At 40.4% G+C, this 22,247-nt stretch overlaps 1 protein-coding gene across 1 annotated transcript; it reads right to left on the reverse strand.

Moving 5' to 3' along the window:
- Nucleotides 1–472: 472 nt before the first annotated feature.
- abcg4a (ATP binding cassette subfamily G member 4a) lies at nt 473–21,144 on the reverse strand. Its single transcript, XM_042499375.2, has 15 exons — nt 20,417–21,144; nt 17,485–17,722; nt 10,712–10,829; nt 10,494–10,626; nt 10,350–10,400; nt 9,274–9,419; nt 9,042–9,165; nt 8,712–8,826; nt 8,491–8,627; nt 6,302–6,400; nt 6,008–6,176; nt 5,816–5,916; nt 5,570–5,728; nt 4,902–5,020; nt 473–4,383 (listed from the first exon to the last, which is right to left on the reverse strand). The coding sequence occupies exons 2-15, from the start codon at nt 17,711–17,713 to the stop codon at nt 4,158–4,160; spliced, it is 1,926 nt and encodes a 641-aa protein (XP_042355309.1). The 5' UTR covers nt 17,714–17,722; nt 20,417–21,144; the 3' UTR covers nt 473–4,157.
- Nucleotides 21,145–22,247: the final 1,103 nt, after the last annotated feature.

The following is a 22,247-nucleotide window of genomic DNA, read 5'->3' on the forward strand; positions in this document are numbered from 1 at the left end:
TTGAATGATGTTTTACTGTTTGATATCAGTTTCCTCTAAATATGTTGACCACTGATTCATATAGTATTTTTGTTAAAACAAGTTTGTTGAAATTGTTTCATCTCTGTAAGTAATTATTTGACACCACTAAGTTTTTGTACACAAACAAAATTATGGATGGTATCATTTTTTCCTCTACTGGTGATCAATAATGTAAAGATCATTCTTCGCGGTTCTCTCTTGCAACTTGACTAGATGCTGTCAGATTGGTTCAAACAAAGTGGATCACAAAATGATGCACAACAACTACAAAGAGATGCAAAATTACTACGAAGTCCATGTGTCTTGGTCCTATGCAGGAGAGGTGGTGGGTCCCTTTGTACATCAGTGCCCAGGGGCCCATTGTTTCATAATCCACCCATGATAGGCCTCATAAATAAGTGTGAATTTGCAATAGTCAGCGTTTAAGCAAATCATGTCACTGAGCGAGGGCAAAGGTTATAAATGATCTTTATTAGAATCCTTGGAACAGCGTTCAATACACAGAACTTGCATTTTTTTGAGTTGAGAAACAATGAAATAACCTGTAAATGATAAACAAATGATATCGAACAAAAAACAACCAGCCTTCCATTTCATTGCTAATTTTCAATCAGACAACCGTAGCTTTCTGTAGGGATAGCCTGCATATTATTATTAACCATGCATGATAGAGTGCACTGAAATCAGGTGGCTTCTTATGATGAACGGGTGAAATAGTGACAAGATTTAAAGAAAGTGTCAGAGTGAAAAAGCTGTTTGATTTTGTACATACACTCGGCTGCATCCTGCAAAGTCACTTCCAGAATACTGCTTGCATGTGATTATATTAAATTTCCACTGGAGCCAAATCAAATCTGTCAGAAATGATCTAATTTCTAAACCGACAGGAAAACAAGTCTTAAGAACATGAAAATTTTAGGAGGATTGAAAATCTAGAAGGTTCCCACTGGACGTCCTTTCAGAGCTCTTTCTTTGGTCAGAAAATTAATGAGAACATTTGACGACATAATCTCACTCTGCATGCTCTGCATTTCACAGCAGCAGAGGGATGATTTGTTTTCTTCTTTGGTACCGCGGGCCTTACGACCTCAGGCCGAGACGTTCCCAGACTGGTTAATGACTTCAGCACTAATTATCCCTGCTTTGTTCCAGGGTTGAAGCTCTTTTTTTTAATCTTACAAAGTCATACCTGCAGGTCTGCTACCAACTCATGGCTTTTCATATAATTTGGGGAAGGATAAAACACATATCTGCTGCGTTGGCATTAAAACTGACTTTATGCAATATTTCTCCCATGCTACACATTGAGAGCCAATTATCTTGACGGGGTCTGGCATTAAAATGGCAACATCTGCCTGGTGGCTTTAAGTCATCCAGCACCCAACAACAGTTAATTTTTCTTACTATTATATACTGCTTTTGTCCCTCCAATTAAATCCTTAAGAGGGTCATCCAGTAAAAAACGTTCACCAAATTAAGGAGCAGAAGCGACAAAAACACAATGAAAAGATGAAAAACAGACAGATTGCAGCGTCACATTTTCCGTTGATGAAATTGGTCTCAGAGTTCAATCTCCTTTGGATGGTTATTGCACAAGGGCGTAGGTTTACATATGGATGGAAGGGTCCTACCTAAATTTTGGGAGGACAGAATTGTCTCTACTAATATGTGAGCAAACTCGATCACACTATCATCACTGAAACAGTTTCCACCATAAATTGGTACATAAAACTTCACCACCAATGCTGAGCTGAAACCTACGCTCTTGTTATTGCACGTAATAAAACTGGTAGGAACAAAAGGACTCAAATCAAACTCTTAATATAAGACATATGAACTGACTGATGCCACAGCAGTGGGAGGTATAACAATTAAACATCACAATGTCGACTATTGCTATTAATGACAGAATCCAAACCTCCACCTGCAGCCTTCAGTCTGTGCAGGGCTGAACAGTGAAGCAGATCACTCATCGCCGATCTGGTCCAGTTTATTCCTAAAGCGACCTCCAATCTCTCCAGCTACATAATGATACATTTGGCTGAATGTTGTTTAACCTTCCTTCCAGCACATTTCACACATTTCTGCGATCGCACACTCCTGATTCCTTTTTCTTCTTCTTTTTTAAAATTCTACACCCGTGATGCACTCGACTCCAGATAGTCTAAACATGTTCAGCAGAAAGCGGAGGATTTGCATCTCCTCAAACATGGCAGGATACATACATTTGGAAGTAAAGCTGTTAAAAACGCTTTACTTTACTGAAATTCAATATTTCATAAATTTCATTCCTAATGTGATCATGCAACATTCGGTTGCTGTTTTCCAGTTATACTTTCAAGCAGCACTCATCACATAGATATATATAAAAATAAAATCAAATACAAATAAATAAAAAAGAATAAACATACATTGAAAAGTGCAAATGTACATTTGTTTACAGCATGACATATTTACTGTACAATCGTTGATTATATACTCACATTATTGTATGCATTATAATAAGGATTACTAAGTAGCATAGTTTAAGTAAGAAATATTTCATAGCAAGTCTATTGGAAAATATTTGCATTGCCCTGCAACAAGGAGAGGCTCTTCTAAACATTGCCAAAGGTGTGTTTGCTTGTTTGTGTTTGTATGTCTGTGTGCATATGTACGTGTGTGCATGTCTGTGGGGTGTGTGTGTGTGTGTGTGTGTGTGTGTGTGTGTGTGTGTGTGTGTGTGTGTGTGTGTGTGTGTGTGTGTTTGCGTGTTTGTGAACCAGCATGTTGGTTGACATAAGGTGTATGTGCAAACAACGAAGCAGAGGAAACTCAAATTCTCATTCTAGTTCAGAGGCACAAAAACTGCCCAGCCAGCGTTTCAAGTATCTAGCATTGTTTTGGACAACATGGACACATCTGTCGGACATCAGCAAAGCAGAAGAAAAGGAGAAAAATAAAAGGATATTTCCTTTCGTAGCTCCGAGAGGAGGGAGCTAAAGAGTCGTACAACGAGTGGAAACGAGCAGTTCAAAGAATTGTGTCAAAAGAGCGACACTGATTCAACTTTTTTAACCGTAGAATAGGCTGTTTACCTAAATCACCATTCTCTCTCTGTGCAGCAGCCCTCTGCATCAGGATGGAAACAGCACTCATGCTTGCTTTATGCTCCCAGTTCACTGAATGCTTCCTCAGTTATGGCAGAAACAAACACGTCTCATTAAGTAAGGAATCGTAGACCTGGTCGAGTCTATATCAGTCTTTGTATAAGACACACTGCTTGACTTATTCACCAACGTTTCATCCAGCTCTACCACCGTCTATGGTTGAGGCAGAAGGTCCTGCAAAATTGATTCAGAGATGGAAAGCGAAGCAAGTCATCCACTGGCAGTCGGTTTGTTATGGTCGTATTCCGTACAGAAAAGCCATCGTATTCGTGTCTTGGTTAAAGACACCTAATGAGATGATCCTACAAGAGAGCGAAAAGCCACACAAAAGTTTTCTGGCACTGAAAGTTTCTTCTTTACCTGATGCATCCATCTTGATGTCATGTTTCAGGGGGCATCTCAATGGGTCCTGTCCAATGAAGAAGCTTACAATGTGGACTTTGGATTGTCTGTTTAGGCGTTGAATTGAGAAGCTACAAGTTATTGAACACTCCTGCACCGAGGTGGTTACTGTGGCTCCCCATAAACTCAGAGGCTTTTGCTCATGATTCATGTGGCACTTTCTTGAAGTGGGTTAGGGTTAGGATGTTAAGGTTAGGTAAGTATAAATCCAAATTTTCTCAGTTTAAAGACACATGCTCTCTGTTACTGTGTTGGGTATTCTGTTTATGTATAGTGCAGATACACAATAATTCGGATAGGTAATGGTGATCTGAAATATACTATAACCTGAGGGACAACTAAAAATGGGCAGAGGGTAGAACAACTTTTCCTTTTTCTTGAAATACAAACCCAAAGAGATAATATTATACTGTACAGTCTGGTGGTGCAGCACAGCTTTCTGATGATTTGATGTGCTGGATTGTGTATGTCTTTTTACATGTATGTAAAGTGGAGACAGAGAAAGAGACTATACTGTATGTTTGCTTACTACCTCACACTGCTGGGTTATGAGCGGGTGTCCGAATCCATCAGCCTCTGGACAACTTAACGCTCTGACTTGACTTTGTAGCGTAAAACCAGGTAAGTGGCCAGTCTGAGGATCAGGAAGAAAACCCCCAGCACCATGAAGTCCACATACAGCTTTGCATTCTCCACATCCAGGAGCTGCAGGACCTCCTCTGGCTTTTGGAACTTACAAGACAGGTCTGGACACTCCAGCTCCGATCGATTCATCCCATAGATGGAGAGTATAACTCCCTCAAAGCCGTATCTGAAGAGCAATAGAGAATCATTTTGGATCAGAGAAAGACTGACCTTAAAGACCAATGGCCAATATTAACCAGTAAGAGCATTCTGATGACATGAGCTCAACATTCTGTTTCACTCTGTGTATCAGTCTGGACCAGGTCTGGACTTGCTGCTGCCCCAAACACTTTTCTGAAATTACAATCCAGTCGAGCCAATGATGTTGACATCGTAAGCAAAAAAAAAAAAAAAAAGGACTGGCTCACTGGGTGATGTAACATGCAGGCTGCTTCTTGCAAAACAGTAATGACGTATGTGTGCAGTAAAGGCAAGCGCTAGCGCCAGGATTAGCTGAAGGAGTTCGTCTATCAAGACGAGTACTCCCGTCTATTGAAAGTGTTTGTGGCGGCAGAGACTCCAAACTGTTATGGAGCGAGAAAGAGAATGTTGAGCTCATGTCACCAGTATGGTCTTATCAGGCTACAAAATTAATTTAGCAAATCTAACTCCCTAGTTTGAACCACATAAAGTTGCTTACAGTACCTGACATAGGACACATAAGAGCTCCACTGTAGGTATTTGGGAATGGTGTCAAAATTGACAAAGAAGCCAGAGAAGAGGAGCACAGGTATGGCTGTAACTGGACCCACGAAGGTTGCCACCTGTGGAACAAATAAGCAGCATGTAATTAATTCACTAAGTGGTGAAGGTGGGACCAAGTCATTGCACTCAAGTTGAGTCCCAAGTCAAGTTTCAAGTCCTAAACTTTGAGTTTTGAGTTCTAAACAATGCAAAACTTAAAATTTACAGAAATCACAATTGCATTGTGAATTTTTCATTATTTCTTTAAAAAGGTTTGTCATAAAGTTGCTTAGCTGTTAAGCTAACGTTAGCTAAGCTTGAGCTTGCTAACTATGCTAATATAGTGACTTTCTGCTTTTTGCGCAACTTCAAATGTTGAACCAAGTTGGAAGCTGTTGTAGCTAATATTGATTTTTTTTTTTAGGGTGGCTAAAACACAGTTAGCTGCTGCTCCCGTCCGCAGCAGTCGCTGCATTGCTTCTGTGCTGGTGCTCCTGTCTGTTTCTCCACACTGGGGCCGTTCCGACAGACATCGGCTATAGGTAATAGACTGACTGTCGATAAGCACCTCATACAACCCCACTTCAAAAAATCTCAACTATTCCTTTAAAATATGCAGGTTTGCTTACTTGCAGAGAAGTGGATGCAGCCCCTATAAGCAGGCCGAGGGATTGGGCCACCAGGGCCGTGGATGTGGACAAAGCCATAAAGAGCAGGTAGCGTCCAGCCTCCGGAGGCTGTTCAGTCATCCAGTACACTATACTACAGTACATGATTGGACAAAGCACCTGTAAAAGACATTTTATAGTGTTGGTAACTGGGAATATACTGTATTCGTGTCCCAACCATTGTGTCCTCAATCATTTGAACATTACCTGGAACGGTATATCAGCCATGGTTTTGGCCAAGTAATAGGCCTTAAGGCTGTACCAGTAGTTGAGATGTTCCCTTATAAACACGGACATCTCCAGAGGAACTGTGGAACACACAGCAGCGTTAAAAGACTTTCCACTTCAACCAGAAAAACAATCAATGTTTCCGATCTCTCGTTTGACTTAGAATCTTACAGGTTAGGATGGTGGGCATCAGGGCAGCAAACATGAGGAACAACATTGAGAAAAAGAGGAAGCCAGTGTTGTTGAAGACCTTGCTCGCATCATTTCCAATTTTGAGATAAAGCAGGCCAATCAGCACACCGATGCAAATATGGGACATCACCCTGAGGTGGGTCAGCACCTTAAAAACGCACAAGATAAATATCAACACAACTCAAAAGACAACAATCAATTTTTTTTGTAAAACGTTTTGCCTATCAAATGTTGAGCTTGAGCAGGAATGAGTTCATAGAATAATGAATTTACCATGTCCCTGCATATCGTAATGAAAGTTCTCTTAAAGAGGATGCAGAATTGTGTGAATGTACTGGTGGCAAAGCTGTGTTTCTCAAGGGTTCCTGTGTCCTGTGGAGACAGACAGAGAGAACAAGAAGTCAGTTACATGCACATAGATACAAAACAAGCATTAGCAAGACAGAGATGTGATGTTGTGAACAGTAGAAGAGTGCAGATAGTCTGATAATATAAATTACTATTTTATTTAAATATTGATCATTATTATTATTATTTATTATTAAATACATATCATTTAAATATATCGTTTTTTTAGGGTAACTTGCGTGTGTATTCTATATCATGTAAGACTTGAGCTGATTCAAGATTGAATTCTCCCTGTCTGATGCTCAAGAGAGCTCACTTTATCTTAATGATGTTATAATGTCATTATAGACATATATTGTGTCCCTGAAGGAATTAAAACCTCCAACCCAAACTGTGTCTGCACCACACTAAATGTGATGAATAACAGCAGATATTTTGAGTGGCAATTGAGGATTACTATAATAACAATAGTATCTTAAATGATGCAGTTGCAGAATATGGAAGTTGGGAGGCAGTAGCCAGAAAATGAAGATATTATGGAAGTAAATACGAGACATAAGTATTTGAATTTTGACTTTAAATTTTAATTATATTGAAATTCAAACACAACTGGATTTATAGCATTGAACTATTTTATTCTGACCATACATCTGAATTTATTTGCTGTAATTCCCATCTTCAAAATTAGAATGAAATTAAAAATTAAAATATGAAAATTAGGATATTTCCCTGGTATTTATGTGTTACATTAACGCACACTGGACTGGATTTCTGTTCACAGCACACTTTAGGTCAACTTAATAATTTAAACTTAAGATATTTGCACTGAAACTCTACTTTTATAAAACTGTACACTCCCTCCATTGCGTGTTTTGTATATATTTTTTGTGTCCTTTATATTCTATTTTGTCATTTTATATATTTAAATTGCTTCTATATTTTTTTATTTTATGTTCTATTCTATTTAAATTTTATTCTTCCTTCTTTCTTTATGTTAATTGTTTTGCACCAAAACACCAAGTCACATTCCTTGCATATGTAAATGTACTTGGCAGTAAATCTGATTCTGACTCTGAGGTGAATTCAAATAAATAAATTCAGATACATGGCATTTAAAGCAAAGTATTATAGTGCCATGTTTTCAGTGATTTGAATGTATTCAGTGGTTAAAACTCAAAAGCTTACATTTAGCTATCAACATACATATAAGAACAAGAACAATCATAATCTTTAGTTATGGTAACAGTTACTGGCTGATAACTACAACTAACTACTAAAAACCCAGAAGAAGATAGAAAAGACAACAGAGAAAATCAATAAACAAATAAAATGTTTAAAGGTGTAGAGAGCATAATTGCACCATACAAGAGTAATGGCTTATCACGGAGCACTTGGTGGTTTACATTTATAGTTTTAGCAGTTAGCTAATGCTCTTATCAAAGACCAGTTATGAGGCTGTGAAAGACAGAGTGAGAGGAAGTTGACAGATCGATGAAATGGAGAAAAAGAGGAACGGTTTCGAATATGTGGACAGGAGAGGGTTATGGCAGTGATACTCAAATCTGGCCTGCAATAGAGTCCAGGTGGCCCACTGACTTTTTTGTACTTTCAGTGTTAATATGGTGCCAGAGTGCATAACAAATCATCCAAATGGAGCTCTTTAAAAAATCAAATATAACTAAAGCATTGACAACAAAAATGCAGTTGCAGTTTTTTTGTTCTTATTTTTGCTGTGTGCAGGACATTCCTAGGCTCAGCCTTCAGGTATTTATTATTTCATATTTGTCAATCTTGGTCTCAAGGGAAGAGATGGCCATCTTGAATTCCACCAGCGCATGTGCACATCATTAGAATCTAGCGTTTTACGTAATTTCTTCGTGTAACTTTAGTTAATCACTTGTACTATGATACACTTGCGACAAATTAGAAAGGGAAATGTGGAGTTAAAGTTTGAAACTGTGCAGGAGCGAGAGGAGAACGTGCCTACTCAGCGTCCGCCATACCATAATTGTTTGGGGGTTTTTTTGTTGTTTTTTTTATGATGTGAGGCTCTGACATTTGTGAATGTGAAACATACTACATCATTGCTAGGTGAGAGGGTTGCTGTCACTCACACTGTGACATTGAGAGGGACAGGAGTCACTTTTGTCTCTGGAGTTCTTCTTGCCCTCCTCAGAGCACAGTCCACCCTGGACCGCCTCAAACAGCACTGGATTCAGATCCCCGTACTCCCCTGACGCCACCTCAATGACTAAGGACAGAGAGGACACGCTAGTCAGAACAAAAACACGGACAAAAACAGGCACACACGTACTAGAGGAGTTGCTTGACTTACTGAAGTCAGCAGGATTGTGATACGTTGGGCAGTGGAGGCCCAGGTTCTTCAGATAAGGGATGAGGTAAGGGACTGTGCCCTTGTATATACACTGACCCTGACTGAGGATGTACAGCTGGTGGGGGAACACAGGTACACAGTAATCAACATTGTTTCCAACACACTGACTCTGTGAATAATATATGAACAACTGACAGAACAATAGGCTTGTGTATCGACTGCTGCACTGCTTGTCAGCTGGATAAAATGAATCATGCTAACCTGCGTCCTGGTCTGAGCAGCAGCTAATGGAAGACTAGACGTGTCCAGCGCTATAAGCACTCGAGTTACCTTATCAAACATCTCAAAGAGCTTTGCACTGGGCTGATGGATGGTGCAGATGATTGTCCGTCCTCCCTGGGCCAAAGACTTCATGAGGGAAACCACCTGGAAGCAGGACGCACTGTCCAGCCCACTGGGATGGGACATAAGACGAGACAAAAAACCAACGAGATGGACACACTGTTTAATCTGGATTCATTTTGAGATCATGTAGATTCAAACTAGGTGGGTAAAACCCTACCTGGTGGGCTCATCAAAGAACATGACAGGAGGATTGTTGACCAGCTCGAGGGCGATGGCGAGTCTTTTACACTGACCCCCAGAGATAGAGATGGTGCGTGTCTGAGCACACTCCTGAAGACCCAGAGCAGTCAGGATCTCGTCCACCTTAGACACAAACAGAGAAGGATACACATGTCATAAATAACTGACAGTAAGACTGGGCAATATAAATAAAATTAACTATCATGGTACATGTCTACATTTATCATAATTATGGAAGCGTATTGCTGCCACGCCAGAAGAAAAAAAAGAAAAAACAAGAACAGTTTCTTGTTCCAACAAGACATTTTCTTTACTTAACAAGAAACTTTTTTTGTTCGAAACACACCCCTCTCCCTGCTGATCTCCTGACATGAAAATGTGAATGGCCCTATCTAGAGCCAGTATTTGGTTTGTCTGATCTGAGCTATGGCAGTGCAACATGGCAATCTCCCTGGATGAGGACCTGCTCCCTATGTAGATATAAACAGCTCATTCTAAGGTAACAAAAGCACGGCAATACTTATTTTCAGGTTATCAAACACAAAAGAAGAGATACTTATTCCATCACATTTCTGCCAATATATCCCCTTATATCCTACACACTGAACCTTTAAATAAGAGCTATTTAAGGGTTTGCACTGGGAAGTTGATGTATGTCAACAAAAAGATACACTGATATTCAGACTCTCTCTACTATAATGTAAGTCTATGGGAAAAAGTCTTTATGGGCCCCATCCGTGACAGACCCGGAGGTTGTAAATACATGGTTTGTCCATAGGAACTTCTTTTTATACATCCTTGGTTTGGTGTCTCAGGCTACTGTCCCTGCATGGGCATACCAGAAGTGTTTTGTGCCAACCAGCTAAGGGGGGCAGGAAGGGGGCAGAGACCATAGCGATGGAGCAGCAGTGAGGAGTGTGTACCCACAATGACCTCATACAAGACGTTTAAATGCTATGTCTACTTTGGTGTAAAATGCGTGGAACTCTGTCTCTATTGTCTTGCCCGTATGTAGCTGAAAAGCAAATCCGTAATCAATATATTCAGACTTACAAGTTCTGTTTTGACTTGCATGCTCTCATTCAGTTTCAGATTGGCAGAAACCTGAAAGACAGACAGAAGCCAAAATATTAATATTGAACAATAGGATTTCATTTTCAGTTTTTTTTTTAAGTATTATTTTTGAGACGACCTTACCATCATGGCCTCCCTCACAGTTAGGTGTGGAAGCAACATGTCGTCCTGCATGATGTAGCAAGACATCTTCCTGAAGGTCCTCAGGTCCCTCGGTCGACCGTTCACCATGATCTGGCCTTTCATGCCTGTCTCCCTGTGGCCCAACAGAAAGCAAAACTATGTTGCAGCCATTTTCTAAGAACTAAATTCAATCTAAAGAGTTATCTTCCACATCTCACCTGTACCCCGCCAGGATATTCATCAGAGTGGATTTTCCGGCTCCAGAGGGCCCCATGATGCCAATCAGCTCTCTGCTGTTGAATCTTCCCGACAGACATTTTAGGAGCGCTTTGTATCCTGACAAAGAAGAAAAACAAAAAGCTGCGGTTATTGGTCTGAAATTGTTTGCACCTTCTCAGATATTTCACTCCATAATCTTAGAAAAAACATAATGAAAAATCCACCTAAATACCTAAATAGCAGGTGTGGAAAAGTGAGGTTTTTGAGTGTTTGTCTTTACCCAGTGTTTCTTCTAGTCATGATCCATCTGCTCAATCATTTATTAATCACCTTCATAAACTCCTGACTGTGAGAAAGATGAGCAGGTGGAGCTGGTTGGTGTAATGGCGTGTTTCTGCTATTGGACCTTACTTAGCCGTGTAGTTCAGGGACACTGAGTTCATTAAGTGTTTCTACGCGCAGAGAGCCCAATTTCACTCCAGCAGGGAAAGTCACAGGCTACTAAATCTGCATACCAGGAAGCCTCAGGCAGAGCTAGGAGCGCTGTCCATCATACATGTGGTCCGTACAATTACCATTCTCAGCAGGATACACGAACTACATCCACCATTTTAAGAAATACTAGAAATGCTAAAAATGTTACAGTTACATACAAATGTGTGCAAGTTGTTATCAGTGTCTCGGTCTTGGGTCTTCTGCGGGTCCTCAGAGTTACTGCAGGGGGGCCCACAAATTATTGTTTACATTTCTTTCAAAAATTAGAATATGTCTGAACATACATATTAACATGAATGTTATCAGCATATTATCAGCAAAGACCAATGGGTGAATTCATAAAACAAAAAAACATTAGTGCTCCAGGAATTAAGGTATTTTATTAATGCCAGTTCCGTCGTCTTTAAGTCAGTGGGTTGGGTTTTTTTAAAACTATGAATTCTGAAGCTTTTCGGTGTCTTAAAAACAATTTCGTTTACAGGTGGCTAAATGAGACTACAGAACATCAGTAAGCCGAACACGGCTGTACAGCCTTGTGGTGGTAAGGACGTTAAGTCATGAGACCATAGTGTAGTTTGTTTAAAAAAAGTCTAACATTCGCTTTTTACTTCAGTCGATTATATTAACACTTAAAAATCCTAAAAGTGGTGTTTGTGAAAATGACTGTGCGTCACAATATGTGTGCGTATCATATGAGCTTGTTTGCCACCAAGCATATTTTCTGTAATAATCCAATGGAAAAATCCCATTGCCTTTTTGACGATGAAACCTGGAGGCAATGCTTACTTCTGTCTAGGTGGAGGCAGAGGCCTACAGAAAAGTGTCATCCCTGGGGAACTCTGTTAATGATAGACTAACTGTTACCCATGAATCTCTGTGCAATCACGTTCGCCAGCTAATGCTAAATCACTATCCATTACAGCAAGCCAAACTAGTTAGCTAAGCCTACTTTTTAAACATATTGGCCAATTAGCTGTACTGTGTGGACCATTAAAAGGTATGTTCATACATGGCACTTTGGGCCGCTCTACATCTTATTAAAGGCCCAGTTTAATGGGCTATACAACTCAATTTTATGCAACATACAGTATAGTAGGTTGTCCCCTCGTTATCTAAGAAAAAGACAGAATTCAAGGTGAAGTTGGTTGTGAAGAATAAAAAAACACAAAAGATTTGGTCTGGGCAGCAGGTGCACATCAAAACAAAAAAGAAAGAAAAGAAAAAAGAGTTCAGAAAGACTGATGCTCATGGCTCCCTCTGTGGCGCCAACAAAAAACCCACAAGCATCACTTCCCTGCAGCGGTTTTAAAGATGGTTGAACTGGTGTGGCCTTATAATGAAGATGGCTTTAGCTGTGTGATGCAACCAGCTAGTTTTAGATCTGACAGATATGGAAAGTTAAAAGGGGCTGTAAGTATTTCCTATGTTGTCACCCGTCTCCCTCGCCTCACCCATTTCTCCATTGTCTTCAGGGATGCTGCCTCTTCCTGTCTCGAGCTGTGTAATTAGGGTCTCAGCGGAGCTGCCAGACCCCTTAAACCCTCGCTCTATGAGTAAAGTCTTCTAATGGCAGTGCCCCCTCCTCCCACACACAGTTATTACATCAAACAGCCTCCACTCAGACAGCAGAGCAGCCTGCTGTCAGTGAAGCAGCCCTGCTCTGGCATGTGGTGCATACTGATGATCTAACCCGGCGCTGTAGGTCGCGCATAATAATGATGTTATCTGTGTGAGGCTGCAGGCACATCCTGATCACCCACAGTCTCATGAGAGCCACAGAGTATGTAAGACACCTCACCGTCAAAGACACGCTGATTTAACAACATGTGACAGTGTACATTGAGCGTGATCTTAGGAAATCTCAAAGTAGTTGTTAGACAAATTATTTTGAGTCACGGTCAAGGTGGGGTCATCACATGCCTCAAACTGACACAAATGACAACTGGCTTCCCACAACAGGGATATAATGTTTCAATTAATCAGCTTGATCTGGGGAAAAAATGTTATTTCCCCTCAAACTTAATCAGTGTTGGCTTTTTTTCCACAATCTTATCAAAATTCTCTAATTTCATTCTTATCTGAAAGGAGTTGTCTAGGCTCTAAGCTCTGGTGAAGAGGTTCTTTGATTAAATTTGCTGGGTTGCAATGAGAAGTTAACTCCTGTTAGACATTTGCATATCTTGTTTAATTAACAATATGCAAATTTTCACAGCCAGCAGTGTGGTCACACTGCTGGATTTAAAAAAAAAAAAAGCATTTCATCACATCAAAATAACAACCTTTTTATAGCCCATAAAATGTAGTCTGTGCACATTTTGCATTTCACTTCCATCACACTGTGTCTAATAAAACCGCAGTGAAATATCATCTATTTTTATTGCATACATTCTGCTTTTTTGTCAAAACCTGGTGCCAATATAACCTACAATGCAACTTGACCACTAACAGTTTGGTCAGCATTTCGAGTGTGATATCCTCGAAGTGGCTAATGTAGCCTGCAACTACTAGCCTAACTGATGCTGACTCAAACGACATCACTTCAGTTCACTACACTTACTACAACTGAGCTGACTTCACAGGGCTCCCTCTGGTGCCACAAAGGGTTGTACAACTTTTTTTTCCCACACACCATTATATTCCCCAAGACATGTAAACATACTTTGATATGTAAAGTCAGTAGAGTTCTTCTTTAAAGGTGCGATGTGTAATGCCTGGCAGTCATCTCCAAGCAAACTACTATCTAACAGTCGGGCAAGAACAGCTGAAACTCTGACAACCGATCAATTAACGTGGTTATCTTATAGGGTCGGTTCATATGACAACACTTCTTGCATGAAATGTTAAACTTTTGTTGGCAGTTTGGCCTTTTGTTAAAACAACAATGGTGTTTTGGGGGCCTGAAACTTTTGAAACTGGGTTCCAGAGAGTACTTTTTTTAAAACCCCTACTGTCGCTGTGTAAACAGGCAATGCGCAGATCCTGCAAGAACGGTGACGTCACGGCTGCATTGCATCTCAGACAAATAGCCATGCACGGGTAGGACAACAATAACAACAATGGTGGACTACCAAGTTGTGTTTGTTACACCGCCAACCACTGGCCTGGCATGCATACGACAGAGGTTTTCGTGTATACAAGAATCATTTTCACAATTTTTATCATATGAACAAATGAATATCTTACACATTGCACCTTTAAGTTGGGGCTATAAATTCAAAGGGTATAATCAACGAAGTTCAAGCAGATTAGATTAATTATGGCAAATTGTCAGCAGATTTGAAGAGAGAAACAAGTCTTTTAAACTAAATTAATATGTCCAAGCTGTGAAATTACACACACAGAAAAACGAAAATAAAGGGATTAAAGAACCATAATAACAATGAGATCTGTCTGATGTCCTAGATAATTTTCCAATTGTCCACCATGCTATTGAAGATAAGATACCCAGATTCTGTATAAACTGCTGCCATTCTGCATATGACAGATATAGAGATCATCACTTTGACTTACTTGTCTGACCATATGGTCCACAGCATAATAAAAAACTTTTCTTTCAAACCTAAATAAACCTAATTATCGTGTACATTTTAGTAACCATTCTGCAGGAAAATTACAACATTTTGGTGGTAAAACAGCATGGATTACTTTGCATCACAGTCATAAATTTCAGTTATTGTGTGCATGTAGGTGCATTTTTAAAGGATGCAAGCTGCACAGAGCATATAAAGTAAAAGAGGTGATGCCTCTCTGTAATGACTATGCTCCTCTTCCTCTAGACAAATTAACAATGCAGGTGCAGAGATGTGATCACAGTAAATAACAAAATGCAGATCTGAAATCACCTGGAGGCATCTAAACATTTTCCTGCCCCCCCAAACCTCTTCCTGGTTGCCAGATGGAGCCAATGAAAATCTTGAGGTGACACACCAAAACAAAAACTAATAACTGAATTTCAGGAATTCTACCATGCTGTTGTAGTGTACAGGCTTGCTGAAAGGGAGTTGCTTACTAGTATACAGTAAAACACCAATTAATAGCCTCAGCTGTCTCAGCTGAGACATCGAACTGAAACACCAAAACAACCCCCGCACACTCATACTCGCCTGCTGCAGAGCTGTGTACACAGCTATGCTCTCTGAGCAATGGGAAAGCAGTCTATAGCCTATTTTAGCGGGTTTACCCGTGTTTAAAAAAACCTGTGCGCATGTGCTAATTTTGGTGGTAAAAGTATTAATGAGACCGACTTTAATTTGTCAAAATGTGCAGCCACATCCAGCTAGTAAAAGGGATTGGCATTTAATGGGGACTTGGCTTTTCATTGTAGCACAAGTTTTACAGTATTTTGGTTTCTAATTTTATGGTTAATGTTACTAATCATCTGATTTGCATAGATTAATACCTTTCCAGTGAAAATTATAAGTTCCACAGCAATCCTGTTTTAATGTACTATGTATCTGTGTGTACACGTGTTTGGCGTTTCATTGTTCCTCAGATAAAGTAGCTTTCCTTTTTCTCTTATAAAGACAAATAATTTAAGGGAGCACATTGATGGAAAGCAACAAAGCATTTACTCAGAAGAAGCTCTCTCAAGTTTAAAAACACCTCACAGAGGCCTCCAGTCATTTTTTGATTATTTTGGCAGGGGGACAACAATTGTATCTCAGTAGCCTTGTGTTTCACCAGTTAGGAGAAGACCACAACAGAAGAAGACATGAAAGCAGGCCACAGCAGCATCATCCTAACAGGGATAAACGGCTGCCCTTGCCAAGAGGACCCCACTATGAAAAATGAAGCAGTGGGTAGCTCATAGATCATCTCACCTTCCTGAGCCCTTCTACAATGAAATAAAAAATTAACATTTATTGCTTTTACAATACCTTCCTCTTAGCGGCCTTTCCCCGTTCGCCACAGACATTTTAAGGAATGACTCATAAGTAGCATGCCAGTGACTCAAGGCCTTGAACACATTTAATTACTTATGACATCACAGGTGCAAGGCTCATTGTTTACATCATCCTTTTTACCACCACCAGCTGTATAATTTCATACAATTCAGCTGAAACGACATAAAATGAAGTGTTTTTTCCGAGGGGAAATAATCACTGACTACTAAAGCACACCGCAGAACAACAGCCTTAAGCTGTGTGTGATTACACCTGTTTTACAGCTTTGATCAGGCAGACAGGCACTGCAGAGAATCACCTCTGAGCTTAGCTTGTCAAATGAGACACAAACACCGACAAGCCCCTCAGAATGAACTACAGCATATGTCAAATATAAGCAACACACTGCTTATGTTATTTTCTGTGAGTGGCAGAGGTAATTGGAGTGGCAGAAAGGGCCTAAAAGGAGCTGGATGGGAGGTTCAGTCAGATTGGAACGAAAGCAAAATGGCAGGCGAGCCTCTCAATGAAAGGCACAGCTTAATTAGTAAAAGCTGAGACACTTCCTGTTCACACATCATCAGCCTGATGAGCTGAAGCAGGCACCCTGAAGAGACAACACAAACAAAAGCAGAAACCACAGGTTGATTTTTGATGAGACCACCGAAGGAAAAACATGTGCATCAAAAGCTTTCTAGGCGTGATCCTCAGCCATACATCTAGGTCTCACATGGAACAACAAACAGTCCTCCGCCAGGCTTTCATAATGCACATTAATATTACACAAGACTGGAAAAAACACAAGATGACCTGCTATGCTTCATATAGGGCCTTCCTTAAGGACGCCATGTGATGAAAGGATTCCTCTTAAGTCCACACCCGGCTAAATATACAGAACAAATCAACAGCAGCTACATGTAATAGTTTACAGAGGGTGGCTTGGTTGAGATGACCAAAGGTTGAGGGCTCATTATTAATATAGGTGGTGAAAACTCTTCATATTTCATGAGCAGATCAATCGCGGGCCTGACTCACTGCCACCGTCTATCGTCAGACAACACAGAGAAAAAGAGAGGCAAGCAGTGTGCCAACCTGCGAGCGTAAATTATTTACCATGTCTAAACTCTGCTGAGCGCAGCAAAGCTTACAGCACACTGGCTGCTATAACATGGAGGAAGTCTGCAGGCATGAGGGCAGGGCCGGACTACATGTGTCAGAACAATAGAGCAAAGCAAAAGACTAACGCTGAGCAAAAAATACATTTCTTAAATGCCACCAAGGCTGTTTTACTGCCTCCCGTGAAATGTCTGCACTCCAGATATTGATCGTCATGGGTGGTGTGTGCTTGCTTGCTCATCCATCATGGTTACTATGTGAACTAAGCTTTACAGTACCTCTCCTCCTCCACCAGGGACCCTCGCGGATGGTGTACGAGAGCTCATTGAACTCCAGGTCCACAGCGGAGCGACGTGGGAGGTGGGAGAAGCGCTGGGCCTCGGTGATGTGGTTCTCCACTTTCTTCAAGTGGGTGAGCAGCGGCGCCTCTGGGGGCGCTCCGCTGTGGAGTTTGGTCTCCTCCATGGGGATGCTGACCGAGCCCTGCTCCAGTGTCCTCTCAGCCATGCTGAAAGGCTGCAAAGGAAGACAGATGTATTAGTTTTGTCAGGCTTAACTCTTGGAAACATGAGTAAATTGGTCTTTTGTTTTTTAAAAAACAAAGAGATAAGGCAATAAGAAACTTAACACAAAATAACCCAATTAATTGCAAAAAAGGAGAAAAATATAACCAGAAAATTTTAAAAAATGAAAAAAAAAAAGGTAAAAAAACAAAACAAAAGAAAACAAAGACAACAACAAACAAGGAAATGACCTGAAAAAAGGTTTTTGAAAATTCTAATAGTAATCCTGTAAACTAATTTTATATATATATATATATATATATATATATATTTGTTTTCAATATAAAGCACATCAATTTGCTTTAGGTTCAAAAGTTGAAATACTTGCGAAAGCGTCAGAGCATGGCACAAGAAAGTGATGTCAGTCCAGGTTTCAAAAGGTTAACTTCACTCTCCTGTTCTAATAAAGAAGCCTCATACTCACACATTTATCCCCCAACCCTAAGCCTTAACCCCTAACCCTAATAAAAAACACATCAGATTTTTACAGGAACGTTAAAGGTTGTGGAATAAACAAGACAAACATTTAATTGATTGATTTTAGTTCCTTTGTTTTCTAATTGTTTGACTGACTGATCCATAGTGAAATGTTGCCTCAGCAGATGTGTGGACACAAAGGTTTGCTGTAGGAATGATTTCAGGATAACTGCAGTCATGATCTTAAAACTAGGTGCTGGATATGATCTGATCAGGGTTTGTTTTATGGACTGGCTGGTTGAGGGGAATGAGATTATGAGTGTGAGGAGTCGGGATCTGGTTTCAGTCCTGCAGCACCCTCATACTGCTGATTCACATAAATCTCCTTCTAGACAAGGCAGCCTGTCTGAGGTGTGTTTTGAAATATGTAGTGGCTGCTAGATATGCAGCATCACCTGAACATGTTATAGTTCATTGCTCAAGTAAAAGTCAGTGGATGATAAGCTTATTAAAAGCATACTACCTAACATGCAACATACTATAGTAGGCCTATGTGCACAATTTGAAAGTGTTTTCAAAACTTAATCAAGTAATTTAGATTCACAACTGTAAATAAAGAGCTATATAATTATAAGTTCAGAGTTTTGGTCATGTTTAAATGCAAAAAAAAAACAACAAAAAAAAACCCTAATGCGATATCTGATTTATTGTAACTTGACTGAAAACAGTTGCCTATTTTATGTACATGCAGGCCTGAGAACATTACAAACCAAATCACAATTTTAAGATTACTCTGATTTTGTTTTTGAACAAATAAAAGAAGCTGTGCACACACACAGATACATGCATGAAACTATGGCTGTTTAGGTCAGAAATTAATCACTGAAGCTCCTGTTTGTTTTACTTATATCATATTTACCAGAGGTGGGACCAAGTCATTGTTTTGCAAGTCACAAGTAAGGCTCAAGTCTTTATACTCAAGACAGACAGGCAAGTCCCAAGTCCTAAACTTTTAGATTCGAGCCCTAAACAAGTTACCAATGCAATGCAAATTCTTAATTTACAAAGATTATGAATGCTTTTTAAATGTTTCTTCTTTTTTTTCTTTAAACAAGTTTGTTAAAAAGTTCTTTAGCTGTTAGGCATATGTTAACTAAGTATTAGCTTGTTAACCATGTTAATAGTGGTAACAAGTCAACTTGCTGTTCCCATGTACCTACTGTGTGTAAACAAGTAATAATGCCCTCTTCCACAAGTGTAATGTCAATATTAAATTTACAAAAAACATGCAAGTCTCTTTTGATTTTGTCCAGTCGAGTCTTAAGTCATCAAATTTGTGACTCAAGTCTGACTAGAGTCAGACTTGAGTCACAAAGTCTCATGACTTGAGACAAACTCATGTGACTCGAGTCCACACCTCTGATATTTACATCCAGTCATCTCCCGCAAAGTTTTCATTCAGGCACATTTATCCTCATGAAAAGAGCATTTAGTGACAAAACTCATGTCCGAATCAAGGTTACTGTGGTAAATATTGGAAAACATGACACATCTACCACTCTCATCAGTGGCTAAGAGCTATGAAGCAAGGCAAATCCCCAATAGAGACTAAAAATCCAAAATCTAAACTCATGCCACATCCGAACACATAATTCCTGCGTACAAACATCCACTGCTGCCATGCAAGTGTTGTAGTACTCTCCAGCTCCTGCCTACTATCCATGACCTACTGTACATATCAATCTCCTCATGTGAAGAGGGCCAGTGAAGGAAATTGACCACAGCTTCTATTGATCATCCTGCCATTAGTGAATTTCCATTACCAGCCTGCATATAAGCTCAGTAAAACACTGACAGGCTTTAATGGCCTCTCAGTCAGATTGAAGGCCCCCACGTTCTGTCATGTGCGGCATAAAAAGCAAGGACATGTGAGTGCACACGGCCATATCAAAAGTCTCCTATATGAAATATGGTCATTAAATGTGTCTATATAGCTTTGCAGATGTGACTGTGTGCTCTGCAGTGACTGTCAGAGATGCTGCCAGCTCCTCACAAGAAAGCACCTGTTAACAACAAACTGATAAAAAAAACATGAGACTATTCAAAAAATAACAGCAGTGGAGGCTTCTTTTTTTACAGTAGATGAGTCATAGATGATTATTCTGAGGACACATGCAAGTCATGTGTGTTGCATTGCACATGCACACGCACACAAGCACATTGCACATACTTATTATGGTGTGTTGAAACGACCAGGTGAGCAGCTAAGCCCTGGTTCTCCTCTCTGGGTGAGAGCAACAGTGCTCAGTTGATCCCTTCAGACGGAGCAGCACAATCCCTCCACATCAGAAGGTCTCCCGAACAATCCCAGACAGTTATTTCAAAAATAATAAATAAATAAATAAATAAATAAAAGATGCACACTGTGCGCCACAGTCCAGGAAAAAAAGATCGGTTGCAAAGGACAGAGCGGTGTTCTCCTTATCAATATCTCTCGGGGTGCGGCGCACACCATCCCGCATCCACTACAGCAGCAACTCCTGAGATTAAAATCATGTCCGGCCTCAAACTATGACTGCATCCCGGAGAGAATCGTCAGGGGAGCAGGATGCCTGTCATGTTGATTCTCGGCAGGATTATTCCTCTTTTTGAATCCATCCGCTCCGATGGAGATACTCACACACATCCTCAGCCGCGGTGTTGATGGAACAATCTTCAGACATCTGGACAGAAACAAAAAACAAAAAAACAAAAAACAGTCAAACAGCGCTGCAGATGCTTCAGCAGCAGCAGCAGCATCAGCATCAGCATCAGCAGCAGCTCGATGTAGCAGCCACCGTTATCCTCTCACCGGTTGGTGCGTCTGTGTGGTACGCACGCGGCACGCCGGTCTGGGATACAGGGCGTTGCTGGCAGGATGCTACTGAAAAATATTGTTTTGGTTTTGTTTCCTTCTAATCCTCATCATGACCTAGAATCTACGAAAAAAATTGTACAGGCACAATACAAGAATTGACCATAAACACATTTTAGGTCCCCGTGCAGACATTTGGGGAGGAATTACGGTGATTTAAAGCAAGAGCACTGACCTAAAAGTTGGAATTAATTCACAGTTAATTAAATATATTCCCTTCACATTGACCGCCACAATCTACTTCATTAAATTATCCTCCCTGATGCCAATTTAAACCTTTTAACGATTCCATTTCTATTCTGGGGCTACTTTGGGCTGCTGTCTCTGGGGAAATGAGTGAAAAGGGAATAACACAATGAAATTAGGATGAAGCTCCACTGTGAATTAGAGGGGTTTTTTTGTTTGTTTGTTTTGTCTTATGTTGCCACAAAAAAATTGGTACAGATGATCAATCCGGCTCCATCGCTGTCAGTGCACTGCTTTTGACAGTCTGTGTAAACACGAGGAAGGTTTTGGTGAGATTTGAGGCCCCGCTGTCTCTTTAAAGGCCGCACCTGCGCAGCTGCCTGGTGCTGATGCTGCAGTGCCCGGGTTATTTTCGGTAAAACAGCCGGGGTTACTCGCGTTCAAGCGGGCCCTACATGACTTACATCACCCATGAGAGGAAATCAAAACCATTTTTAGCCAATCGCACCTGCCTCTTAATCAGAGCAATTTAAAACGAGCGCTCCCGTCGCCGCACGAGCAATTTCAGCACAGCAACCCACCTCTCTCTCCCTCTCTCCCTCTCCATCTCTCTGTGATCTGACTCCTTTAGTTATATTTGCAGGATCACATTGTTAGACAGAAACACTGCAAGACCTGTGAACCTGAATCCATCACACTGGTTGCAGATTACAGACTATATGCTTTGGCACAGTGCTGGCCATAGCACATTCAGCTCCGTGGGCAAGCCTTCCTAGCAGGCCCCCACCACCCCCAAAATAAAATTGAAAATGTATTATTTTTATGATTACTGTACAAACAAGCACAAGAGCTAAGGAAAACACAACACAAATATATAATTTAGCTAACAAAGGTGGTGGTATGCGCAAAATTTGCAAATTTTGTCTTTTTTTTTTTGTATGTTTTGTTTTGTATTTTGTAC

This window comes from Plectropomus leopardus, chromosome 15 (assembly GCF_026936395.1).
Source record: "Plectropomus leopardus strain MGB_pleo_1.0 chromosome 15, ASM2693639v1, whole genome shotgun sequence".
Classification (NCBI taxonomy): Eukaryota; Metazoa; Chordata; class Actinopteri; order Perciformes; family Serranidae; genus Plectropomus; species Plectropomus leopardus.